General features: G+C 36.1%; 1 protein-coding gene across 2 annotated transcripts in view; it reads right to left on the bottom strand.

Annotated features, from left to right (window-relative positions):
• Nucleotides 1-24,932, bottom strand: part of DOK6 (docking protein 6) — a 240,853-nt gene that overhangs the window by 71,064 nt on the left and 144,857 nt on the right. For both annotated transcript variants that reach the window (XM_054284601.1, XM_054284602.1), the window contains exons 4-5: nucleotides 24,766-24,885; nucleotides 14,984-15,173 (exon numbers count right to left, since the gene is read on the bottom strand). In XM_054284601.1, coding sequence (XP_054140576.1) covers nucleotides 14,984-15,173; nucleotides 24,766-24,885 — 310 coding nt within the window. The remainder of the gene's footprint in view (nucleotides 1-14,983; nucleotides 15,174-24,765; nucleotides 24,886-24,932) is intronic.

Raw genomic sequence — 24,932 nt, 5'->3', positions numbered from 1 at the left:
TTATTTAAGAAATCAGTGCATGTAATTAATGCATATGTATATATAAAACAACCCACTTTATGGAGACTTTTGACACTGCAACATTTTCTTTAAAGAAAAAGTCACACTTATTAAAAGGAAGAGAAGATAATAAAGCCAATTGTTGACATGTTTTTAAATATACAACACATTTGCATTTTTCACGGTTTATGTAATAGAACAGACATGAAAATGCTGTTAGATATTTAGCTCTGTTAATTTGAAGAGCTCAGGTTTTGTTGGTAATGATGAAATACAATTTAACACTACTAATGAATACTATTGACCTACTGGACTAGCATCTATTCTTACCAGCTTTGTGAAAGATAAACCAAGAACTCATATATTACTATTATGATTTTAGTACAGAAGGAGCAGTTATTGCTGGCTGTACAACACACCAATGTAAAACACTGGCCTGATAAAGAGTTTGCTAAGACTACCTACCATAAGCTAAATTTGTCTGACTAAACCTTTTCACTCATCATGGTTTGGCTGTTATTTTTCCTCTTACTTTTCAACAAGAAAGATACAAGTTCCAAGTGCTGGAATCTGGGATCATATGCAAGTACAGATATTTCTACAGGACTTCTGCAATCCTGTTAAGAGCTATTCTTCTCCAACAAATATCCCATACCAATACTATTCAGTTTCTTTCTGTGTCTTTAGGAGCAGTACACAGGGGAAACAGCATTTAATCTACATTAATACTCTTGACTTTGCCAAATATAAAATGTAAAATATAAAACCCAAATAAGGCCATTACTAGTTAAAATAAATTATAGTGTAATAGTACAGGAGCCCTGTGGCAGCACATCACTTGCTATAAGAAAAGCAATAAAACTTAGTGACCCGAGATCTTTATTTTCTCCCTTTTTATTTTTTCTTTTGGAGCCCTCCAGGACTGTTATCTTCAGGACTATTCCTCGCTCAAGGTGCTGGGGATGGAAATTCTGTCAGATAATACTCCCTAGAGTCTGCATTAATTCTGAACACAAGATATAATTCTGGCGTTAACTCAATCCTCTCTCAGAAAGGAACTGTTGTTTTAAGAAGACATTTGCCAGCTAACAGATGCTAGAACAGTATCAGCCAAGGATCAAATTTGTATAGGTATATCTGTCAATTTTATTTCATCTTTGAGAAACTTGAGATATTTAGAAGCTGTGACCCTGCACATAACATTTGGAATACCTGATGATGCTCAACCTAAAGTTAAAAATGTGGTCACCTCCACCTTCACCCATTCTGTGATTCTGGGATTCCAATTCTGTAATAATCCCCAGTTTTGCATCTGCACATACCTATAAGTAGGATACCAAGAATTTAACATTTGAAATCATCTACAAATGCATTTGTTCTATAATGTCTCACTGACCTTTTATCTCTGGATTGAATGGTATTGGAAACAAACTGCATTCTGTTCAGATGCAGGCAGATGCTGTGTTTGTGTCATTTTATTTTGACAGCCAGCATGCAAAGTAGGTACTTCCTGATCAAAGTATATGCACATAAGGAGAGAAAGAAAAATTTCTGGAGGGCTGAACAGGAATGAACTAATGCAATTAATGTTTTTGATTGATGAATAATAGCAGAAAAATAGAAGCAAAAATCATGAAGGAACTAATACAGAGACACGTTTAGAGCCATCGAAACAGGAAAAAAAGATGAAGTAGTCACAGGCATAATTTTAACATGCATCCGAAACATCAATTTTCCCAGTTTATGAAGAATGAATGCTGCATTCTCTCATTTCAAAAGTGGGACACAAAAAGTGTGAAGAAATGATGAAAGGAGCACCCTGAGCATTCCATGTTGAGTTTTTTGAGTATTTCAAAATAAGCACTTCAAGTGTTCCTCCCACCACTTCCCCATTTAAATGCACCATCAAGAGTGATTTCAGCCATTAAAGCATTTATGGTCAGTCATTTCTCTGAAGCTTTCAGCACATTGTGATTTTACTGCTGTGGGGATTTAAGCACTGCTGTCTTCTCTCAATGTCAGTCCACCTGCAAGGTATGAAAGATGCTGCTTTGACCATTGTGTCCATAGAGGAATTTTCAGAAAGTCAAATGCAAATATAATGGGCACACACGGCTGTCCGCTCACCATGCTATGTACATACACTAATGAGTAATTAACATATGCTAATGACATCCAAGGACTCATCAACGCTAATCTCAGAAGTGGTAGGTTGTCAACTCCAACAGCAGCGACCCCAGGGGCAGGCAATAGCACCAGGTATGAGACAAGGCAGGGATTTGTTTAAAAAACCCAAACCTGTATCTGTCAGCCACTGAATTAGAATTGAAGATCTTGGCTGAAGGCTCTGGTTCTGGCCTGAACTTTAGCTAGACGTGTACACTGACACCAGTGGTCAAATAATGCCTTCAGTGGGAAACTGAGTGTGCAGTAACATCAAAAAGTAATCACAGAAAATGTACAACCCCCACCAAAAGCATTAAAAATTCACTGAACTTGCACCGACTTGCTATGTGTGGTATTTAATTTAGTGAGGAAACATGACTTCACTCCCACTTGCTTTAGCTTTTCCTCTTTGACACAAGCCAGGCAGAAGTGAAGCAGACAGATTTTCCCTGTTCTCTCAATTGCAAACAGCAGCAATTCTGTTATGGATCAAACAACTCCCACTGCATTCGCCTGGCATCTCTGACTCCAAGTTTGATTGTGTATAAGACATTCTTGTGCTAGTCCTTTCCAGCCGTGGAAAAACTCTCTGTAAGGTTTTCTCATTAGCCTGATAGCTAAAATCAGTTTTCGTTTGTGTTCAGGTAAGTGGCAGCATGATAACATCTTGAGAACCCTCGAAATATTTCACATCTTCAAAATAGTTCTATAAAATTTTTTTCCATAAAAACAGGGACTTCTTAAAATTACACAGGTAAGTGGGAAGGAAAAGGTATAAGTGGATAAAAGAGGTGTAGAAACAAAGAAATGGAAGAAGATAGTCCTGCAAAAGAAAGTCATCACAAATAATCACATACCTTAGATCATCCTGGAAAAGGACAGGAAAAGAATATAAAAGGATAAAAAAAAAAAAAGCAGAAAGCATTATTTACAGTTTATAGTTACATACTTTGGGCTCCCTACATATTTTCCTATAGTACCACATATAATATCTTCTGTCTAAAATTTCATGGGATGCAATGGCCATTTTCTGACATTTTGATAAATGTCCATTTCCACATGATTAATATCAATCAGTTATGCTGATTAGATTATTTTTGTTAAGTATCTATCATGAGTCCTGTATGAAACTACTGATTGGCTAAAGACATATTTTACGCTATCTTTAGTGAGGATTTTGCTTAAACTGAAGAGGTTTAAGCAAGAATGACAAGAACTGTTGTCATTGTGTTCACATTCCACCATGTAATATTCCCCCAGACCAGTTCTCTGCAGGGCACTGAGGTACTATTAATTGACAAGAAATGCACCTTAACAAGTCTGCCAGAAAAGAGGAAAAACAAAGACTGAAAAACAAATTTGGGATAGTATAATCTAAAAGTACGAAATCCATCTTGTCTAATGCATAAAATTTTTGAGCACAGCATGCCTGCTCTCTGCCCAGGGAATCTGGGGCATTGTTTGAAAGCAAAATGAAAAAAGCAATCATCCTTTGCTGTGAAAAAAAAAAAAATACTAACAAGCTTCTTTTACACTGGAGTTTACTTGTCTAGTTCAATATTCCAGAGTTTAGGCTTTTGCTGTTCTACACTGACTTAGCAATACTTTTTAAAGAAATTTATAACATGGAACTGCTCAGAACACTGGAATGTGCCAATCCCTTCTGTCCATGATTCTGTATGCCAGATTTAAAACCCTCATGAACTATAGATGCAATACCTGCCACTTCACCAAAAATTTATATGCAGTTATCCAAACAGAAATCAGTATTGGGGGCAAAAGAGAAGGAGTAAAAATCCCTGATGTGCAGAATGATACATAATGTATATTTGTGGTTCTTATGTAGCAAAAGGCGACCTTGCCTTTCCCAGACACTTACACATAATAGCAAGGGCATGTTTGTGGCAATTCCACATATGCCATTAAAACCATTTTGAATATCCTTGGAAACACTGGAAAAGTCTTTTACAGTATTTCCACATTTTGTCAATCTGGAACATTTATATTATGGGTATTCTTTATATCACAGACAGAATCTTAGTCTCCAGATGAATGCTAATATACATTTTAATTTTTTTGTATATTGCTATTTCTGCTTTTATTTCACCGATGGTGCCTTTTACCAGCTTTTGACACTACTTCCACGTGCACAGAACACTTTTTCTTGGCTGTCCTCCATTTCATCTGTGCTTCTAAGCTGAGAGCTAATCATACATTTCTTCTTTTTTTTTTTTTCCTTCCTCTCTGAGAAATTGGTCTCATGGGCCTTAAAGAAGCATCTGGTAAAAAAGGCAAAGTACCTGTGGAATGAAGTATTTGAGGTTGTTTTGTCAACATCTGCTAATGACAAACACTTATCCTGGACAATGTCTTCTTGCTACTTTTGCTCGTATCTTCCCCACTTTGTGAGTAGATACTGCTCCTTAAATGATACACATTTCCAAACCCAGCTACCTTATGGATTTTTTTAAAGAAGTCTCTCCCTATCAAGTTCTGTCTTACCAGCCCATTTGTATTTAATTAAACACTCGTATTTCCTATTCCATATGCTTAGCCCATTCTGTTGTGCCATCCCCACATACTTCCCCTTCCATTTTCACCAATCTCTTCAGTTTCTCTTGGTCCCATCAAGCTCTTTGTCTTTGTTCTCTGGTGGCAGTAGCAGAATCTCAGATGAGCAGAGATACACATGGTCAAGCCTTCATTAAATAAAGGGTTGGCACACTCATCTGAAAGAATTTCAGGGTTTTCCACTGAATCACCCCCAGGACTATATAGTTTTTTGCCCTTTATCCCATTCCTGATCCTAAATAATACTTATGGTAAGACAGTTTCAAAATCTTTTTGCGTTTTTAAGCATTGCATACTAATAAATGCAATAAGTGATGATAATTTATATTTACCTTTATGATCAAGCTGATGAAATTTCAGCCATACCAGGTAAATAAAATCCCTCCTATCATTCATCTCAAAATGTTGTTTTCAGAAAGTGTACCAGGAACCATTTAAAGTATCATTTTACAGAGGGGATATTTTTCAAGTTGGACAGAGAATTATTTAAAAAAATAGTAAAGAAATGTGAAAATTTGCTTAGATATACTGGTTCCAGCAAGTCATGCGAATACAATGTTATATTTGACTTTTTGGCCATTGACAGGATAATCAAGTAGATGAAAGATTTCAGTGAATTATAGCACTGACTGAGTTTTCTTCCAAAAAGCCAGAAAGATCAAATGATGTTTGGAGCAGCCGAGATTGAGAGATTCCATTAGATGCTACTTCTCCCTCCCCTCTTTCTAATAAGATGGAAGCTTTTTAGAAAATATGTGACAAATGACCACTCACAGCAGAAATAAATCACACACCACAGAGTACAGCATTATTAATAGTGCAATAATAGTAATAACTTACTGTGATAGCAAAGAAGTACCATTAAGAGGGACACAGCAGCTAATAGCATTTCCTCTACAGGGGCTAAGGGGCAAACCTTCCTTTGGTACCTTATAAATAAGTGGAAGATTAAAGGAGCCGGTGGGACCAAATAGCCTGATTTTTCCAGAATGGTACTGAGTAGGCACTGCCTGTAAAGTGCTCTCCATCTCCCCTATGTGACAATATTTTAATAGTTCTTTAGTTAATTTAAATTACAGTGAGAGGACATTTAGTTGCAATGGAAGACTTGAGGGGGGTATAAAATATGGTAATGCTAGGAGGGCTGTGACATGGTTTTCAATTATTAGCCTTGTTTTCTCCTTAGCAAAGTGCTGTGTGAAAAAAAACCCTTGAAATTTAGCACATGGATTTGTATTCAGGTACTACTTAAAAAATTAAAACAATTAATCACGAATAGTCAATTGGATAGTTCTTTCTGGTCTTCATATTTAGTTATATACATATTTTGGGAAGAAAACATTTATATTATTTTACGCAATTTATTAAAATATTTCTCAGTGCGTGTGAGTGTATATTTGTCTTAGTAGTAAAAGTTCAAAAAAGTACATTGGATTTCACTAATGGTGAAGCTGTTGGGAAGAAGTGAAGAATATATATTGTCAGAATGTATATTTACCATGTATTAAAGGTTTTAATGAAAACATCCTAGTTCTTTACCAGTTCAAGAAAATTGTCTGGTTTGCAAACTAATGTTGTCTCCATTTGTGGGGTTTTTTTCAATATTATTGTCTTGGTTTTGATGACCTATAGCTTTTTACAGAAAAGCAGATTTTTTCTAATCAATAACATAATGAATGAAATTAATAATTAATTAATAAATAGATGAAAATATTATTTTCATGATTATTGATTGGTTTTAAAAGAAAAAAAATGTAAAAAAACCTGCACCAATTTAAAGAAAATGTTAGTAACCTCCACAGTTACTGATACATTCCAATGCAGTCTTGGATGCCATGAGATCACAAATATCATAGGTATGTTGGGAAATGTGTGTAAATATAACTTATATACATATAAAACTCTTGTTGTTAAGGACATTCAACTTACTAATGAAAAGTTAGCATGCAACTACTGAAAAAAAGAATCACCATGGAAATTTCTAAGCTAGAATTTCTGCTCTCACACAATTACTATGTCTGGAACACAGAAGTATTTCTGGAACTGCTATCCATCTGTGACTGACAGTAATGGCCAAAAACACTCTACTGACCTCTTTTGGAAGCAAAGCAGTTACTGGGTACCCACATTTTCCAGAAATGCATCTTAATAAAGCAAAACAAAAATATGCCAATAGGTATTTTATAGAATAACAGAATATGCTGAGTTGGGAGGGATCCATCAGGACCATAGAGCCCATCTCCTGGCCCTGCACAGGACTCACCATGTGCCTGAGAGCACTGTCCAAACTCTTGTTGAACTCTGTCAGCCTTGGTGCTGTGACCACTCCCCTGGGGAGCCCGTTCCAGCACCCTCAAGGAGAAAATCCTTTTCCTGATATCTAACCTAATCCTCTCCTGACTCAGTTTCATCCTTTCTTTGAGTTCTGTGACTGGTCATGGGAGTGAAGAGATCAGCACCTGTCCCTTCTCTTCCCACTGTGAGGATGTTGTAGATGCAAGGAGTCTCCCCTCAGTTTCCCCAAGGCTGAACAGACCAAGTGGCCTCAGCTGCTGCTTAGAAGTGAAGTTATTATTCTGAGAACAATGAATCGACACTTCCTGAAAGAACAGGGGGAATTAGGCAGATATCAGGCAAAACCTTCCAAAACCAGCTTTCTCAGTTCAAGAGTAGTGAACAACAGTCAAGCTATACTCAACGTGGTTTCATTGTAATGAAGACTCAAGTCTGAGAGAAGAATAAAACATCCATTGCAACTGCTTTTGCATCTGGTATACAAGAGACAACTGTTCAACACTAAAATGCCTTTAGAATAAACCTGTGTGCCAGCAGAGGAACCAGAGTTCCTGACACAAACATGTAAAACCATGCCCCTTTATGCTTCTGCAACTCCACGTGTGCATGTGCAAGCAGGGGTTTGCACAGGTCCCTACATATTCATGAACAAGGCTCTTTTGTTGTGCAAATCCCAGCTTTTGCATTTTGATTACTTCCTTCTATGTCTGTACAGTACACAGCCCTGGCATAATGGATATTTCAAACCTCCTCCTCAACTTATGATTCTACATTCATAAGCTTTGGAGAAAATAAGGATTTATTTGTGCTTAGCATTCTTGCTGGCTACATGGTTCTCCGTGCAAAACGTGGCCTTCTGGATTGCCCTTTGTGAAGTGTTTAACACTCTTCCACTGTTGGTATAGATAATTAGGTATCAAGTTTCAGCATTTTTAATTAGCTCATGCAAATAGCCTTGCTGGGGGAGAGATGCAACAGTATTTCAGTGCTAAACCAGACACTTTTATTGTAAATGGCATCTATATATTAAATGAAGAATGTTGCAAAATCTATTAGTATTTTGTATTTAAAAGCTTTTGAGTTTTCACATCAATTTCTTTTTTTTTTTTACTAAATTCATTACTCAGATTTACTCAAATCTGAGTAATTTTAGCCCTCCTGTAAAAAGGACCTGCTGCTGGGATGTTTCAAGTTATCCAGACCTGCCATATGAGATTAATTATTGCTGTTGCTGACTGTGTAATTCAAAGGTTAAAATGCAGAGTTGAAACAATAAGTGAATCCTAATGTGATTAAGAATGTATGAATTATTTTGTCTGCTTCTTCTGCACTCATACATTACACAGCAATAACCTTGTTAGCCATACTCAGCTTCAGGAATATTAATCCAACAATGCAAACCTACAGGAGAGCATAGGTATGAAAGAGAGACTATTAGAATATGGTAAGTAAATAAATCTTTTGGGCTCACACATGGATGGAGAACCTCCTGAAAGCTAAATGGTGGCTGGTCTCAAAATATCTTCAAACAAGCCTTAATTTGACTATGAGGTGACTGTGTTATGAAGGGAGAAAGCAAATTAGGCACTTCAGCTGAAGGGTACAAATCATGTTATGCCAAGATCATAGGAGGAACTTAACATGCTGTCTGCTAATACATTAGTCAAATACAACACCATTCTTATTGATTCCATTAAAAAGCTTTGCAGCGTTTCAAATAAACAAATGATATTGGACAGCTGGTGATCAGCTGACAACTCCCACTGATCCCTCTGTGATCTGCAAATATAACCCAGTTCTACAGACACCTCAGAGATGTTGGCTTTCCTTCTCAGCTGCACGTCTGTTGTGGTCACTGGACAAAATTTGGGTGATTGCTTTTCTAACTGCATGTCTTTCACTCAGTACAAATTCGTAAGAAAATCTCTCGGGCAATGCTGAATTCATTAGCTAGTGATGTGCTCATTGCTATCAATTTAGTATTTATAACTTTATTTGTTGTTATGCTACACAACATCATCTATGAAGCTTGGTGCTCTGTCCTAAGAGTCACTGACTTTTCAATCTATTTCTGTTAAAAAAGGAAATTCCCTCAATATAGTTCTTTTTAAGATGTCATTGTTTTTCTAATAAAAATTATCTTTCAGTGAAGGGAAATGGATCAGGCATTCTTTGTCAGTTGGAAAAAATCTTTTGTAGGTTTGTATATCATGAGCAGATTTTCAAAAAAGGGTTTAAAAAAGCAGAATGCTTTAGAAGGTACAATGCAACCCTTTCTCCTCTCTGCTTCCCATAGTCAATTATATGATGAATAATTTCATTGCTATGTGAATTTTGGTGGAACTTGCTCTGACTTATCAATGCTGGAGCAGTCTGAGAGGAGCCTGGGCAGAGAGAAAATGCAATGAGCACTTTATAAATCACTTACAACGAGCTATATTAGCTTCTGGTAGTAAAACAGTTCTTAGATTAGGTACCAAGATCAAAACCAGAGTAAGGGTCCTGTAGATGAGTTAAACACTCAACTCCTTTTTAAGTAGGGTTTAAGTAAATCAAATGACTAACATAGAACTTATTCCAGGTCAGGAATTTGGCAAGAGGCAAACTGAGAGCTGGAATGGAAAAAAGTAGGAATGGAACCACAATTACAACATATTACAGTATAACCTTGGCACTTCTAAGTAACAGGAACTAATGAAACCTTTTCAGTGCTAAGAAATGCCACTTTCCCTAAAATGAGAGCTGCGTCATTACTGAGGAAAAAGCCAGGGTAGGATACGTAGAAGAGATTAATGGTTCTTTTTCAAGAAAGTTTTTTATTTTCAGATTTTAGAGATATATGCCACTTGTGGAAAGGATATGAGAAAGAAGTGAAGGGACCATGAGGAAACATAAAACCTCAGAAAATTTATATCATGGGTAATTTGGCTTTTTGAAAATATCACAAAGGTGTAAAAGAAGGAAAAGATCCTAGCAAGCTTAACTATTTAATGTGTGGGATACTGAGAGCTCTGAGCTAATGTTTATGTGAAATGATTAATTATCTACTGGAGCTGCACAAGTGCTCATACTGCTGCTCTACCCAAAATGACTCACAAATTCTATCACAAGCTTACGATTTTTAATGATATTTAGAATGATTTAAAATATATGATTTATAATTCCATCATAAACCCAGGATAGATAAACTTAATCCACTATATAGATAATCCACCAGCAATCAGGAATTGCAGGTTTGTGTTCAGGGAGGTACAGGCATGTACAGCAGTGTATGAAGTCCCATGACAGCTCTCTCACGAGGCACATGCATGAGGGGCCTCCTCCCACATAAACAAAAAAGAGCATGTTAACTGTGACTGAGCTTTAAGGGTTAATTGACTAATACATTTCATATTAACACCAAAAATCACCACAGAGGACTGACAGACAAATGAAACATTTCAGTCAGATGTAGTGCCTGAAGGAAACAGTGAACTTTCTGCTTCAGATAACCCTAGCATCTGTGTATGTACCACAGAGAAAATGAATATATCAGTCTCGGGGAAAAAAATCTGAGAAATTCTCATGTCGCCACTGTGTAATGCTTGAGCTTAATGTTTTTCTTAACCAAAGAAACAGATTCCAGATCTGAGAAGTGATAGAGAAGACCATATTTCATTAAATTTTCTCTGATGAACAAAAAAACTAAATCAAAGGCAAATAAAGAAGGAATAATTTAGTGTGGTTCAATGAGTCTCTTTGAATGCACAGCATGAATTACTTGGAAATACTTGAAATTGTTTAAATTTAAACATCTTGTCTACAAAGTAAAAGAAAATGTATTTCAGAAAAAGGAGTATGTAATAGATTTACAGCTCCTTCTGCTCTCAAAAATCCAAGAAAAAAACCTTCTGCCTCAAAGTCTCTGCTGGAAACTCACAGAATTTGACAAATTTTGGCTGGAGCTTCCACAGCCCATCCCCTCATTTTCTCACCATGTTTAACTTGACTTCAGCTTCTTCTTTTTTTATATTTCTAGCCAGTTAATACACTTGACCAGACAGCTTCCATACATAGAAAATAATGTAAAAGACAAAATTACAGTAAAGTGAAAGAAAAAACACTTCAAAATGAACAAGGAGTCCATATGCGCCTAATTTTCTCTGTGTCTCAATTCTGAATTCTTGGGAGTATCCTCTTATGATCCCAAAAAGATGCCTCAGACAGCCTGTTTTGCCAAAAGGAAAGCTTGGACAACTGCTTTTTGTAGTTACCAGAGAGTGGAATTTAAACATTGTTTATGGCCTTTATTATGGTAAGAATTTTTTCTTTTTAATGGTGATTGTTTGGCTTACAACATCACCAAAATGAATCCTGTAATTTGGACAAAAGACTGAAAAGGATGTCTTCACACCTGATCAGGACTATGAAATGTTTCCCCTGTAGCTGTTTTACTACTTTTCTGGCACGTTTCTTAAATTGCATGTACTTAATGCAATCCCCTGCAAATTAAGAGCAACTTCATGTGGACAGTCAGGGTGGGCAGCTCTGTAAGGACACAGCTCCCATTTCAGAGGCTTAACATCAGAGACAGTCAAAGGCTAATTTAACCTCTGTACATGGAGCAGCTCTTCCAAAAGTTTGAAGAGAAGTAAGTGCCCCCATGCAGGTCAACTCCACAGTTCCTCCAATGTATCCAATATCCAAAATAATGAGAACGAGGTGTCTGAACACATTATATACATCCATAAGCTAAGGAAATCCTGTGAATCATTGATGATTAAACATTAAAACTCCTGTTGTGGTTTAATCCCAGCTGTCAACAAAGTATCACACAAGCATTTTCTCACTCCCCCGCTGGGATGGGGGAGAGAAGCGGAAGGGTAAAAGTGAGGAAAGGCAGTGGAATAGGTAAAGTAAAACCTTGTGCACATGCAAAATGTCACAAGGAATTAATTCACCACTTCCCATGGGCAGACAGGTGTTCAACCATTCCCAGGAAAACTTCTCTCAACCACACATAACAGTGACTTGGGAAGACAAACGCCTTCACTCCAAATGTCCTCCCTATTCCTTTTCCTCCCCCCTGCTTTATGTGCTCAGCACGATGCCATACACTATAGGATTGTCCCTTGGGTCACTTGGGTCAGCTGTCCCAGCTGTGTCCCCTCCCTGTGCACCCCCTGTTTGCTGGTGGGGTGGGGTGAGGAGCAGAAAAGTCCTTTACTCTGTGAAAGCTCTGCTCAACAACAACTGAAACAGCCCTGGCTACCAACCTGTGCTCAGCACAAATCCCAAACTCAGCCCCATAACAGCTGCTGTGAAGAAAATTAACCCTTCCAAAACCAGCACAACTCTCAGATCCAGAACAAGACTGGTTAGTTGGAAAGCCTTGATGTTAAAAAGGTAAATGGTATGCTCTTACCTCATGTGCTCTGATCCATTTACTGTGTTAGATAAACAGCATTAATCCAGACAAAGCTATTGTAGTGCCTAATGGAGCTGTGAATGACTGTTTTCTGATAGGTGAAGAGATTTCATGGGATTAGCCCTAATCAGGTGCTTTAGGTAATGAGAATCTCTCCATCCAGCATTGAACAAAGCCACACAAACTGGTTCTTTCCCCATATCTCAGCAGGGTTTGGATAGACAAAAAGACAGATTAGGGAAATGTCTGAGCAAGGAATACTTTCATTGCTTCAATAAATATTAAAAAAAATGAGGACAAGTCTAACTTCATAGATAGTGCAAGGTACATATTTACTCCAATTCAGTGCAAAACCATACAGAAAAATCTTGCAGATTAAAATAATCTGAGTTCATTCCTCCCATGTTTTAGACATTCTTCAAATTGTGTAGTCATGGCATTTCATTAGACAAGTGGGCAGTTCAGTTTTATACATCCAAGTTCATATTCCATTTAAATGAAAAGAAATATATTTTTTAAAATATAAATTTGTCAAAAAGCTTAATTCTGATCAATTTATTTAACGTAGTATTTCTTTGTGAATATGTCCATTTATGTTATTGAAGGGATTTATTTTCTCAAACAAAGTAATACCAAAATATATAAAACCAAGCTTCTAATGTTCATGCAAACCTCATACACATATACTGGATATCTGCTAAAACATACTGAAACATAATAACCTATTCAAAAATATTTCCTTTAAAGCAATTGCCTACATTTAATATTTAAGCCTTAGGGAAAAATTAAAGCAACAACATTTTTACTGCATAACATTCTCATAAAACATGGATGAGTGCTTCACCTCTGATAAAACAACATGCATCAGGAATTTATTGTATTAAGGTACTAGCAGATCAGGGAACAAAGCAAATCATGTTCAGAAAGAGGAGAAAGATGATTTGTTGATTAAAAAATAAAGTAAAACCCCAAGCAAATCAACAACAGATTTTAAAATGAGTGCTATTATTGCCCTATATAGCATTCAGATGTTATTGAAGATACCAACTTTTCTCTAGCCCTATTTTTTTTACCTCTATGCATTTTCAAATCAGATAGAAAAAGTACTCCCAAGCAAGCAAAAAGGGAGGAATCAGATCAAAGACAATAAAGCATGACAGATAAAGGCAGAGCTATCTCATAATAATAAAACACAGGAAAACAATCCACTTTTCATCAGGTCATGTGGTTCATGGACTGTAGGAGCAGATGATATTCAGATACTAGCATGGAATTATAATACTGTAGGAGGCTTGAAATGGAATTAAAACACTGTAGGAGGCTTGAAATGCTAATTCATGCTAAAATTGTGTATTTCAATAAGCCCCTCAGCTTAATCATTGAAATCAAGTTGAAACATGGGTCAACTTTTGCTATTTAAAAAAAAAATTAAATAAAAAAATCCAGTGATGTCTTCATGTGAACTCATCACAGAAAACTAACAGAGAATCAAAATGGTCTAGTGACAGCATTCTGGATATACAAATTACTGGTAAAAAGGTAACTCTTAGCTGTAGTAATGGCAGAGGAATTTTGGCCATTATCCCCTTAGACAGTAGGGGATCCATGGGTTTGTTTCTGATCACAAACTTTACTTTTGTGAATATTTGTTAATAATATTGAATAAGTAAACATCTAAAGCATATAAAGATTTTTTTTAACATTTCAGTGTGTCTAGCCCAAGAGTGTAGAGATACCTGTAATTTCAGAGATTGTTTCAGAACATTCAGGCTCCTCATAAAGGAGTATGGATGACCCATAAAAAAACCCAAACCGAACCATAAAAAAATAGTCTAGAACCATAAAATACAAGTTGAAACACCACCAGAGGGAGAGTTAAATGCAGAATTATTTTTGTGCAAAAATGGTGAAATGGCAGTGAACCTAATGGCAAGATATGAAATGCATTAAAGAGAGACAAAACAGAGCTCTATGGAAATTTAAAACTGATCTGAAGATGAAATGGCAATGAGGATTAAAACTGCAGGCAGGAGAAGAAGCTACCCTTTTTATTGGATCACAATGTTCTCTGCATTCCTGCTGGCAATTATACTCTAGGGTGGCAATCAGTCATCAGGAACATCCGAAAAGAGTAATATCCCCTGTAATGGAAGTTATTCCATTCATACTTGTGTGATGAGCCTTTTCCATGATCCAGAATTACTTTCTTCTACATCAAAAGTACTCAAATCATACCATACTAGTGTTTAAGCACAGTGATACTCATAAACCTTAAGAATGACATTTCAATCACAGTTAAATAAAAGTCAGAGGGAGCTTAAGCTCATTTTTAATATGAGACATATTAACGTTTATTTCAAACACTGGCATGGATATATTGTAAAGGAATATTCAGCAAAGGGAAGTCTTTGGAGAGGCCACGTATTTTGTCTTGCTTTATAAGGAGAGGAATATTTAATTTATCAGACTGCTTATTAAAAAAAAACCAAAACCAACCCACTGTTCATTTATTCCTTTTTTTTTTTGCATCTCCTTAGCTCTTACCTTCCAGACTCAAATGTAAACCACGTTGAGTCACGTCCATATCTCCTCAAAGAGCTCAGAGGCCACATGACCAGCTTGACCTTGGCATTGTGGATGTCCCAGAGATAGATGTTTTCATGTGTGATCTGCATTGTACATTCCCCATAGATATCTAAATTTGGTGTAGGCATAAGGTATACATTGAATCGTTCTGGAAAAAAACACAAAGTAAGACATCACAGGTTAAAGTAAGATTTTATGGGAAATAAAAATGGAAATAGAAATGAAATAAATTATTAAAACTGGAAAAAAAAAAGAAAAAAGAAAAAAGGTCTTTAGTTCTGATGATCCAGAAATCAAAACCAAATTTTTGGCTTTAACAGAGGTGAGGATCCACTTTTTTACCCTCACACTAAGGTCCATGACTCTTTAAAAATCAAAATTCACAATAATGAGAACTCTGACAGAGACTCCTCTCTCAAAGAATAGAACTAAAGGTATCCTCAAAAAATATGTATGTGCAGCCATCGCCTCTTGGAAAAGCTGTCCTTGAAATTGCAAATCCAAGTTTACTTGTTGAAGCTTGTAAATAATTACATTCCTTGCATTCAGTTTCTGTTTATTTGCCAAAGTAATTCATATTTTCAAAATTAATAACAATTTTAATCATCTGTTGCTTTCTTGAAACATCTGATTCAATATGATATATTATTATGGTCATGACATCAATCACTGTCAGCTGCACTTTGCTTGCAAAGTGCACTTATTGCAGTAGGAGGTCAAGGGCATTAATAATTTTCTGAAGTGCCTGAATTGCATGGGATTTAATAAGCAATGCAATAAAAAATCATAAAAAAAAGGGAAAAAAAAAACAAAACAGGAAAAAACAAAAACCAAGGTGATGTAAAACACCATTAACTCATATGGTCATATGGAAGGAAGTAAATTTTATTAGAAAGAAATTTAAATACAAATGCAATTTTCTTTGAAGAATAACTAATGTTCCTATGAGTTGTTTCCACAAAGGATGAAAAACTGAGTTAAATTTCTGGTTGTACAGTTGGACGTGCCAGCCTATATTTTAACACTACATGCATTGCAATATTAGGGCTTAATAGCATCATATGGGAGAGAGTGCAGTACATTGACAACTTTCCTGTCACAGTTTTTTTCATCTTTGAAATGGATAAAAATGCAAAATGTCAATTCTACTGCCTGAAGGTGTTGACAAAAAAAGGTAAGAACAATTCAAAGTATGAGCATGAGCAGTGCTTATTCAATAACATTATTAGGAAAATGTTCTTTAGAGGGACAACTGATAGGAAAATTGCCTCCAATTACTTGATAAAGTAAAAAGGGTTAAAGGGTAAAAAGGGTGGATTAAATATTTTTAATCCACCATTGGAACTGAATTTTCTCACAGTGTCCTAAAATTAGGAAGGAATTTAAATTTAAGTGAGAGAAATTTACTGCAACACTCAAAATTAGCTTCCCATTCTGTTTGAAATTCAGTATCATAGACATTATGTCTCTAATTTTTAAACATTTGATATATGTTTCTGACAAAACAGTTAAAATATTGCGAGAGTTGATATAAAATATGAGTGTGTGTGAGTTTGTGTGTGTGTGAATAAAGTGGCAAAAGTTTGAGGAATTAGAGAAAGCAAGGAACTGCTGGCTGAGCAATAAAAATTGCTGCATAGCTATAAGTAAACTTGTCATCCCTAATGTTGTTCTGTTTCAGTCAATTTATTTTGTCCTATTAATGGCTCCCCAATTTATTCATTCAGTCACAACCTCTTCTCCCAGGCCCAAGTTCTCATTAGTCACACTAATGGGTTTTAGCCCTAAAAGTTTAATTTTATGACTAGGGTCCCATGTGAGAAACCCCAGACATTTTGTGAAAGCCTTGTGACACACAGCACAAGTAGATTAGCAGAGGCTGCTGAGATCCCTGAGGAGAATTCCCCCAAATGCTCAGAGGAGTGCATGGGGCAGGGGTGTAATGTAATGCCTTCCAAACTAAATGGAAGGACTCACACTTGGGAGTAGTGGGCCAAAGACCAAATTGGGAAGGGAATGGTGGTAAACAAGATAACTTTCACTTTGCACTGCAATTATATATTTATATGTATGTGTATGCACCCTTTCAGTATCCATATGTCATTGGGATCATCATGCAGAAATTCCTCACAGGTTTTCAGTGTACTTTTATCATGTATTAGACTCTAGCTTTGCATTGCTGTGCTGTCAGTTATTGCCACTTCCCTCCTCTATTTGAAAGAAAGATGCAGTAACTGGCCTGTCAGCTCTTTCTCTCTTGCATGACACGAAATAACAGTGTATCCATGGGGGATGGGGTTACTATGTGAGAATGAAAATCTCTCTCTTTCCCCATCTTCACTGACAGAATGCCTCAGACAGCAGAGAAAATGAAAAGGTACAATTATTTTTTTGAAGTTAACATTAAACTGCTGTGTGGAAGACACAAAATACTTCAACTTGCTTTAGATGTTACCAGGTTAGTCATGAAATGCTCAACTTCTCTGATGTGTTTGAGGATATTATTGCATGAAGGGCATTCAGGACATATGGTATCCTCAAACTGTCAGGAGACATTTGCTGACTTTGCATGGGAGGTCAGTGTCTAAGGTGAGATGTCAGGGATTAAAGGAAGTATGTCTGATTAAAGTGAACATCAGCTGCAGGGCAAAACGTAGCACCCTTGGAACTGAATCAAATTGGCAAGAAAAACAAGCACACAAACATATGTGCTGGAGAAGATTGAGGATGGATAGATTTGCTTTTAGAACAAAACCCATACTTTTGAATAATGGGCAGCTGAGGACATGGAAAGGTGGAGGTACTATTAAATGGTTTTATTAATTAACATACAGGGTCGAATTTTTCCATTTCAGAAAATATTTGAGTAGGTATCTAGCTAATAGCAATACAGTCATTCCATCTTTAGAGGCATGTTTTGCCCTTACACTTATCCAGGCAAAAACAAACACTCATCATAGGCCAGATTTGGGAATCCCAGCTGAATTCTGACACCAAATCTTCTGAATGACATTGAATAGGTGATTTTGCTTCTCTTTGGTTCAGATACCATCTGCATATGAGTAGGATGAGATAATAACAGTCCATTGGCTAGTAAAACTAGGCAAATAGAAGTTAATAAGGGGCCCAGAAAGTAGGGAGATGGAAGAAACCGAACAAGTAGATGAGATATAGTTGGACAAGGTAAGACTAGGGCTGAATAGGCACAATTCCTCAGCATCCAGGATTCTTATCCTCCTCCCTTCCCTAAACAGGTGAGAGCAAAGTTCAGGGAGTAGGGGAGCCAGGATGAGAAAAAAATGCTGATATATTGCTACACTTATTATTTCACTCAATGTGACTGCTCTTTCCCATCTCCTTGAATAAGCAGAGCAATGCTTCATCATACACTTAGTGCATGTAAAGGTGTTTAGCATTTGGGCTTTGGCAAGAATACGACATTTAATAATGCTTTCCAGGGCATAGGAACACAAGAGTCTTTATGAAAATGAGCATATTGACTGAGACAGAGACTTGGCAGCAACTCCAAAATGCTCTTGGCCTTCCAGCTGTACTGGGGGAGCAAAATGATGGGAGCCCAGTGATCCTGATGCTGCCATTTTATCACTGGATTCCTTTGGTTAAATCATCCCAGCTGGAAAACCGACCAGATGACATTGCAATCTTGCAATCCAGATGCTTGGTTTCATTTCAGCTTTAACGATGGGTAAAAAATTACTTCTAGAAGGTGACAGTCAGGTTGGTGGCACCTATATAAATAAGTAGAGGATTTGAAAGAAAATATTCAATTTATATGTGAAAGAAACTCCTCCACCAGTGAGACTTCTCCTGCTGAGCAACTGCAGCTAATTTTCAGGTGGAAAGAGAGCTTAAAGTCTGGAAGGTGCAGCATTTTGTGTTAATTCATATCTCAGGGCTATTAGAATGTTTCCCTTCTGCTGTATGCAGTGAGGAACCAGGATTTCAGAAGAAATACCTTTTTTCCTTTGCTTATAAATATTCTGCTTTGCATTCATTAAAAATGTAAGCATATCAATAAAAAAATAAAAAGGCAGGTAAATACTCCAAATTGTTTCAGTGGTAAGTAGTAAGGTAGAGAAGAATCTGAAGTCTCACTGGATTAACATTAAAACTGAAAACACCTTGCTTTTCTGAATAAAACTGTGTTTCATTTATTTTAAAAAACCCAAAAAACAAACCTATTGTATAAAAATGGATTAAGATGAATAAAAATACATGCAAAGTGCTTTTATGTATTAAATTACAGATATTCTACAGACCCTAGAAAATGCCCTAAAACAAGTCAGCTCAGTGAATGTAATTACAAAGTCTCTATGCTTTGGCTGTCGTTTGTAATCTCAATATGTAGCACAAAGAAATGCCTCATAATCCTCTTCTGAGGATTCAAGGACGTTGTTCACTATGAAAAGCTACATTTTTACTAACAAGAATTAATGACTTTCTTGCAATTAAAATCCAGGAAGCAAGACTGCTGCTCCTGTGGAAGGTTTTTAAATAAAAAAGGAAGGTAAAACCAATGAAAGAACAAAAACCTTACAAAGGAAGTAATTTTATTAAATACTAATTTAAATATTAGGCAAGGAGGAAAATCAAAAATTCAATTATCTCTCAAACTTTTCCAGACTTTGAAAATAAAAATTATGTTTATCATGGAGTAATTTTTTTTTTAAATAAAGCCTCAAAACACATAATTAAAAAGCCTCATATTGGTATCACAGGATTGAGTTAGGAGTAAATAAGATATAGCAACAAAGGGTGGATCTGGCCTTTTCTTCAGTTTAAAAATTTGCATTTTAACATTTGCCCATTTTCTTCAAGTTTTACATCAAGTTTACAAGTAAAGTTTAATAGAAAATGGTTTAGTACAAGAAAAGTTTAATAGAAAATTATTTAGTACAAGTATTCAACTATTTTAGTGCTATTATTTAGTATTTAAAATGGATAGAAATAGAATCTTCATCAAACAGATGCACCCGCTCCTAAAAAGTGAATTGATTAATAGTCTACACATACTGCTTTTTTAACCAACATTATCTGGAATAGTCTGATTTCTTTTTCACATTAAATATAGTCTGTTATTGTATAGTGTCCATTTGGATGACATCTTTCAAATTGCTTCATTTTATAAAGAATGAAAATAGTGACACATTGGACACACTATCCATTATGAGAATGGAGAAATTCTAGATATGACATCACCTGGGGAGATAAAAATTGAAAAAGAATACCAAAACCTCCAACTTTGTTTCTGTCATTTTGTTTTGGGGTGTATTGCAAATGCTTCCAAATGCATTGAGAGCTGGAAAGGGAGCTTCCAGTTCTTCCAAATGAAGTCAACACTCTACATTCACAACTTCTTCATCTAGCAGCAGCTTGAGAAACCTAAGGATTATGAAATGTGCATGAAAGAATCACAACATGTTGCTTAGAAGACTTGTCAACAGTGTAACCAGATCCAACTCAGTCCAGATTTTCTTTCATGGAGTTATAACTGTGTATTATTATTTGTCTTATGATTGCATGTAAAGCTTCACTGCCATTATACTAAATAAATTACCTGAATAGGTATATACTAAATAAATTACCTGAAGTGAGGCCTCTACTGCTTTTTCTTTCATACTGTATTTTAATTCTTTAGCAAATAATCTAAAGGGAAATTCATAAATGCTAGAGACCATGTTCAGTGTGAAAAGAAACTTAAACAGAAACAAGGTTGCTGCTATAGGGCTGAGGTACACCAACAAATCACTTAGATTTGCAGGAGAGAGTGGGTAAAATGGTTGGAGAGCAACAGAAGCTTCATTTCACATCTCAATTTAATTGGAATTTGTGCATCATTCCAAGCTAAGCAGCCATTAGTTGTGAGCCTTAAATTTCAAATGAAAACCACCTAATAGTCATTTTCTGCAGCAGAGTTTACACAGCAAGACTTGAGGTAATACTTTGGAAAGCAATAATGGAGCTGAAATCCAGTGAGAAGCTTCCTGTTACTGATGAGCTTTGCACAAGAGTAGCTTAGATGTCTTCTCCTACAAGACACAGCAGCAGAGCCCTCTGCTATAAGCAGAGTAGCTCTACAATTTGCCTCATTTTGCTGTCATCACTGCGGAACTGCTCAGTGCTGGAGGCTCAAACAACAGCTCAACTACGCTGAAACAGATCCCATGGACACTTACTGACCACCCCAGAGCTATAAAAGAATGCCCCTTTCAGGTTTAGATTTGTATTTCTTTAGATTTCTATTGTCATGTGGCAGAACTGCCTTGTGACTGTACAGCCTTGGCACACCAAACAACAGTTTTGCCAGACTCTGGAGCAAATTTCTTTTGCAGACCATGTTGTTGCATTCCTGCCAAAGAGAATCGGGTGTCTTCCCTTCTCAAATCTAAAGCTCATCTCAGAAGGACCACAAGAGTGAGACTGGGGGAATAAACAGGCTCAGAAATAATAAAAAGAGGAATTAAACAAATGAGAGAAACCATGCATATTTTCTTTACCAAATGTTTTCTGAAATTTAATTATTTGTGTATAAAAGTACAAGTAGCATGCAACAATTTTAGTAGGCATATACAATGGCAATTCTGAAACATTATTTCAAATGTTGCACATTGAGGGTAGTGGCTTTGGTGGTCACATACAGGAAAAAAACCTACAAATCTACCCATCAGAAAGTTAGAGGTTTTTTGAGAGAGAGCCAATTTATTTATCTGATATGTTTGCTGAGTACCCTTACAACATTAAAATGTCCTTTAAGAACAAGATTGGGCAAGTAGTTGAATACATGAAGAACACTGCATATTAAAAATATTATCTCTTGAAAAAGGTAAAGCAGTTCATGAAAAAAAACTCACCTTATTAGGCTAGTTTTTTCTAGTCCAAAGAGGTATCTTTACCAAATTTTACACATTTCAGAAAATCTTTAGTGAAAAGTGACTATTTAAAAAAACCTCAGTGGAATGGGATGCAAATAATGCTTTATACACCTGTTCTTCTGGGATTAATGCATTAGCACCTGTTATATCATAGAGATCTGAACAGTATGACACCATTATTCAATGTCTCTTAGCCTTTAAAAGTGCAAAAAAAAATATCCAAAACTGAAAACCCATTAGCACTATAATATTTATTACAATCTGTGGTCTTGCTCAAAGAGTAAGAGACATGTTTTTTCAGTGATCTGAAAGAAAGCTTTTGTATGGGTCAGGCAACAGAACTTGCATAAAACTGGATGCTGAGGCTGTGAGACTGTTACATGTTTTATAAACTGTACTCTCACATCTCTGCCTCAAGTAAGCATTAATAAATTGACTAACTTGAGAGGAATTCTATGAAGTTGACACACTCACAATATGTTCTGAAGTAATGACATTCAAAGGTACTACACTGATATTCAGTTTTTATGTAACACATAAAAATACAAGTTATCCAGGGAGTGACACAGATGTCATTTTCACAAAGAGCCAGATTTTAGACGCTTCATACACATAGCCATTGTCCATGAAATTTCAATTGTAAAATTTACTTTGACCTTTCAGTTTCAGGTCAACAAAAGCTCAACAAGAACATTTATAAGCAAAAGCTCAGTTGACTTTCAAAAGTTTTTGAGGCATCTTTTGAACTACCTACTGTTTTTGATAGCATGTGTGTAAAAGCTGTGTATGGGGAAAATGTGCAAGAAAATAAACTAAAAATCTGAAATGGTGCAACCCAAATCATTCCACCCTGGAACTAGTCACCTTCTCAATAACACTGTTATGTGGAGAATGACACTGCCAGGTTTGCAGGGTAAGATAACCAGTGTAAACTGAAGGAATGGTTCCATTCAATTGAAGAAATCTGCTACAGGAATTTGAGTGCAACTGCAAGTTCTTACAGCATAGATAAAGCAAAGATGTCAAATTTCATACCTATAGTAAGAATCTCTGCACTTTTTCCTCCTTCCAAGTTGATTAAAAGACATCCACAACAGAATTTGTTTTGCCTCTGAACAAGACAACTTTGAATTTCAAACATGCTTATTAAAATGCAAAGTTGTGCATCAAGGGGATGAGGGAAGGATGAGGATAGGTATCAGAATTACTTGTTTGAGATACTGTAACTAATGATTTAGCAGAGCATGCTCGTCAAATATTGGATTATATGTATTCAGTCACTTGTTTTAAAAGAATACAGCTAATGATACCCTCCATGCATTATTATTCATGTGATTTGTACAACAAATACATGCTTTGTCCCTTTGTTTCCTTTCATTTATTTACTTAGAACAATAAAGATGCTAATTATGTTCATATATGCTGGTTGGTAACACTGCAATTAATTTCTAGACTAAGGCAATTGAATCAAGACTAGTTCATACAACAGAACTAATATATGCCTCCTGGAGGTCATGTGTATCTAACTGGATCTCTTTCAGGAACATGATAAAATGTAATATTTTCCATCTATGTCCAAAAGCTGCTGGAGATGAATTACATGAATTCCCTGCAGAAAGAGCTTGACGAATTTCAAACTACTTTTCTGTTCACATCCCAGGCTTTTTGACGAGGTTTATTTCCTTTCACATTTGTGAAAGACCTCCACCTGTTCACACAGTTCTCTCTTCAGTAGCATGGAGATGAGTTTTACACCTATAGCCTATGAACATATAGCAGATGGGGTGCTTTGAGTGCTGTCTGATCATTATCACTTTTCTACATTAGTAGCTCTCCCTTTGTTAAGTAGTTTGAGACTACAAATTGAATTCTGTGTCTCATAGCAGGTAAACAACTTTATGAACATTTGAACTTCTTTTAAATCCCATTTCAACATGTCTGCTTTTTGAACAGAATTCCTTAAAGATTTCTGTATATTTCATGCTGTGTGCTATTAGGTTCAGAGAAATAATATAATGAGTATAGTGCCGTACATTCTATAATTTAATTACGTAATTTTGTTTATAATGATGGTTGGCTTGATATTTTATGACCATTGAGGCAGTGTGTGTTATTACTTTGTTGAAATCTATTGGATCTTATAGAAGCATCAAGACAGTAATAATCATTGAGAGCTGTAATTTAGGGAGGACTAAATGAGCACATTTTGTGTTGCCCTCGTGTTCATTAATAGGAATTAAATGACAGGGTAATCATAGATTTTCTTTTGTTATTGCCTGTTCCATCCACTAGCATTCTTCCTGCATGTGTCTAATCCAAATAGCCTTTAGATGAAGACTTACAACTCAGGCTTAGCGCTGACTAACATCTGTCTCTGCCCTTTTCACCCATATTTGACAGCATTTAGATGATTCTGACTTCAATATTCCAGACAGGTAGGACTTTAAAGCAAATATGTGTTTTGTATCCAAATAGCTGTTGGTATGTTCATCTTTGTCCTTAAAAAGCTGCCAAACAACAGCTGCTGCTTTATTCCTCTGAACAGAAGCCATCATTTCCAGAAACAGAAGGGTCATGGCCACCATTTCCCATGACAGGGAAATCTGAACACAATGAAGACACAAAGTCACTCTACATGTATTATCTGGCATGGAATTTAATAATCTTTATTTGTAAAAAATAAAATAAAATAACATAGGCTTGAGCTTCAAAAGCACATCCAAATGTTTATTTACTAATGATGTGCTTCCAGCTACTAGCAAAAGTCCTCACAACAACAGGCACAAGAAAAGATGAAATGGAATATCACCTAAGAGCGGATCTAGGAGTAAATAAAAAGTTACTTACCATTTTGTTCTCTCTGGACTCCAGCAGCAAGCAAATCTGGCTCTCCAAGACTTATATCATTGAGCCTGGCCCCTAGACATTCCATGCAAAGATGCTTGCACCACTCCTCTGCCTCTAGCTCTGTGGAAACAGAAAGAAATTCATTCATGTTGATGTTTAAAAAAAAA

The sequence above is a fragment of the Melozone crissalis genome, unplaced genomic scaffold (genome assembly GCF_028551555.1).
Source record: "Melozone crissalis strain CALT ecotype California unplaced genomic scaffold, PUWL_Pcris_2 ptg000042l_1, whole genome shotgun sequence".
Lineage (NCBI taxonomy): Eukaryota > Metazoa > Chordata > Aves > Passeriformes > Passerellidae > Melozone > Melozone crissalis.
Note: the sequence above shows the minus strand (reverse complement) of the source record. Positions and strands in the feature narration are given on the sequence as shown.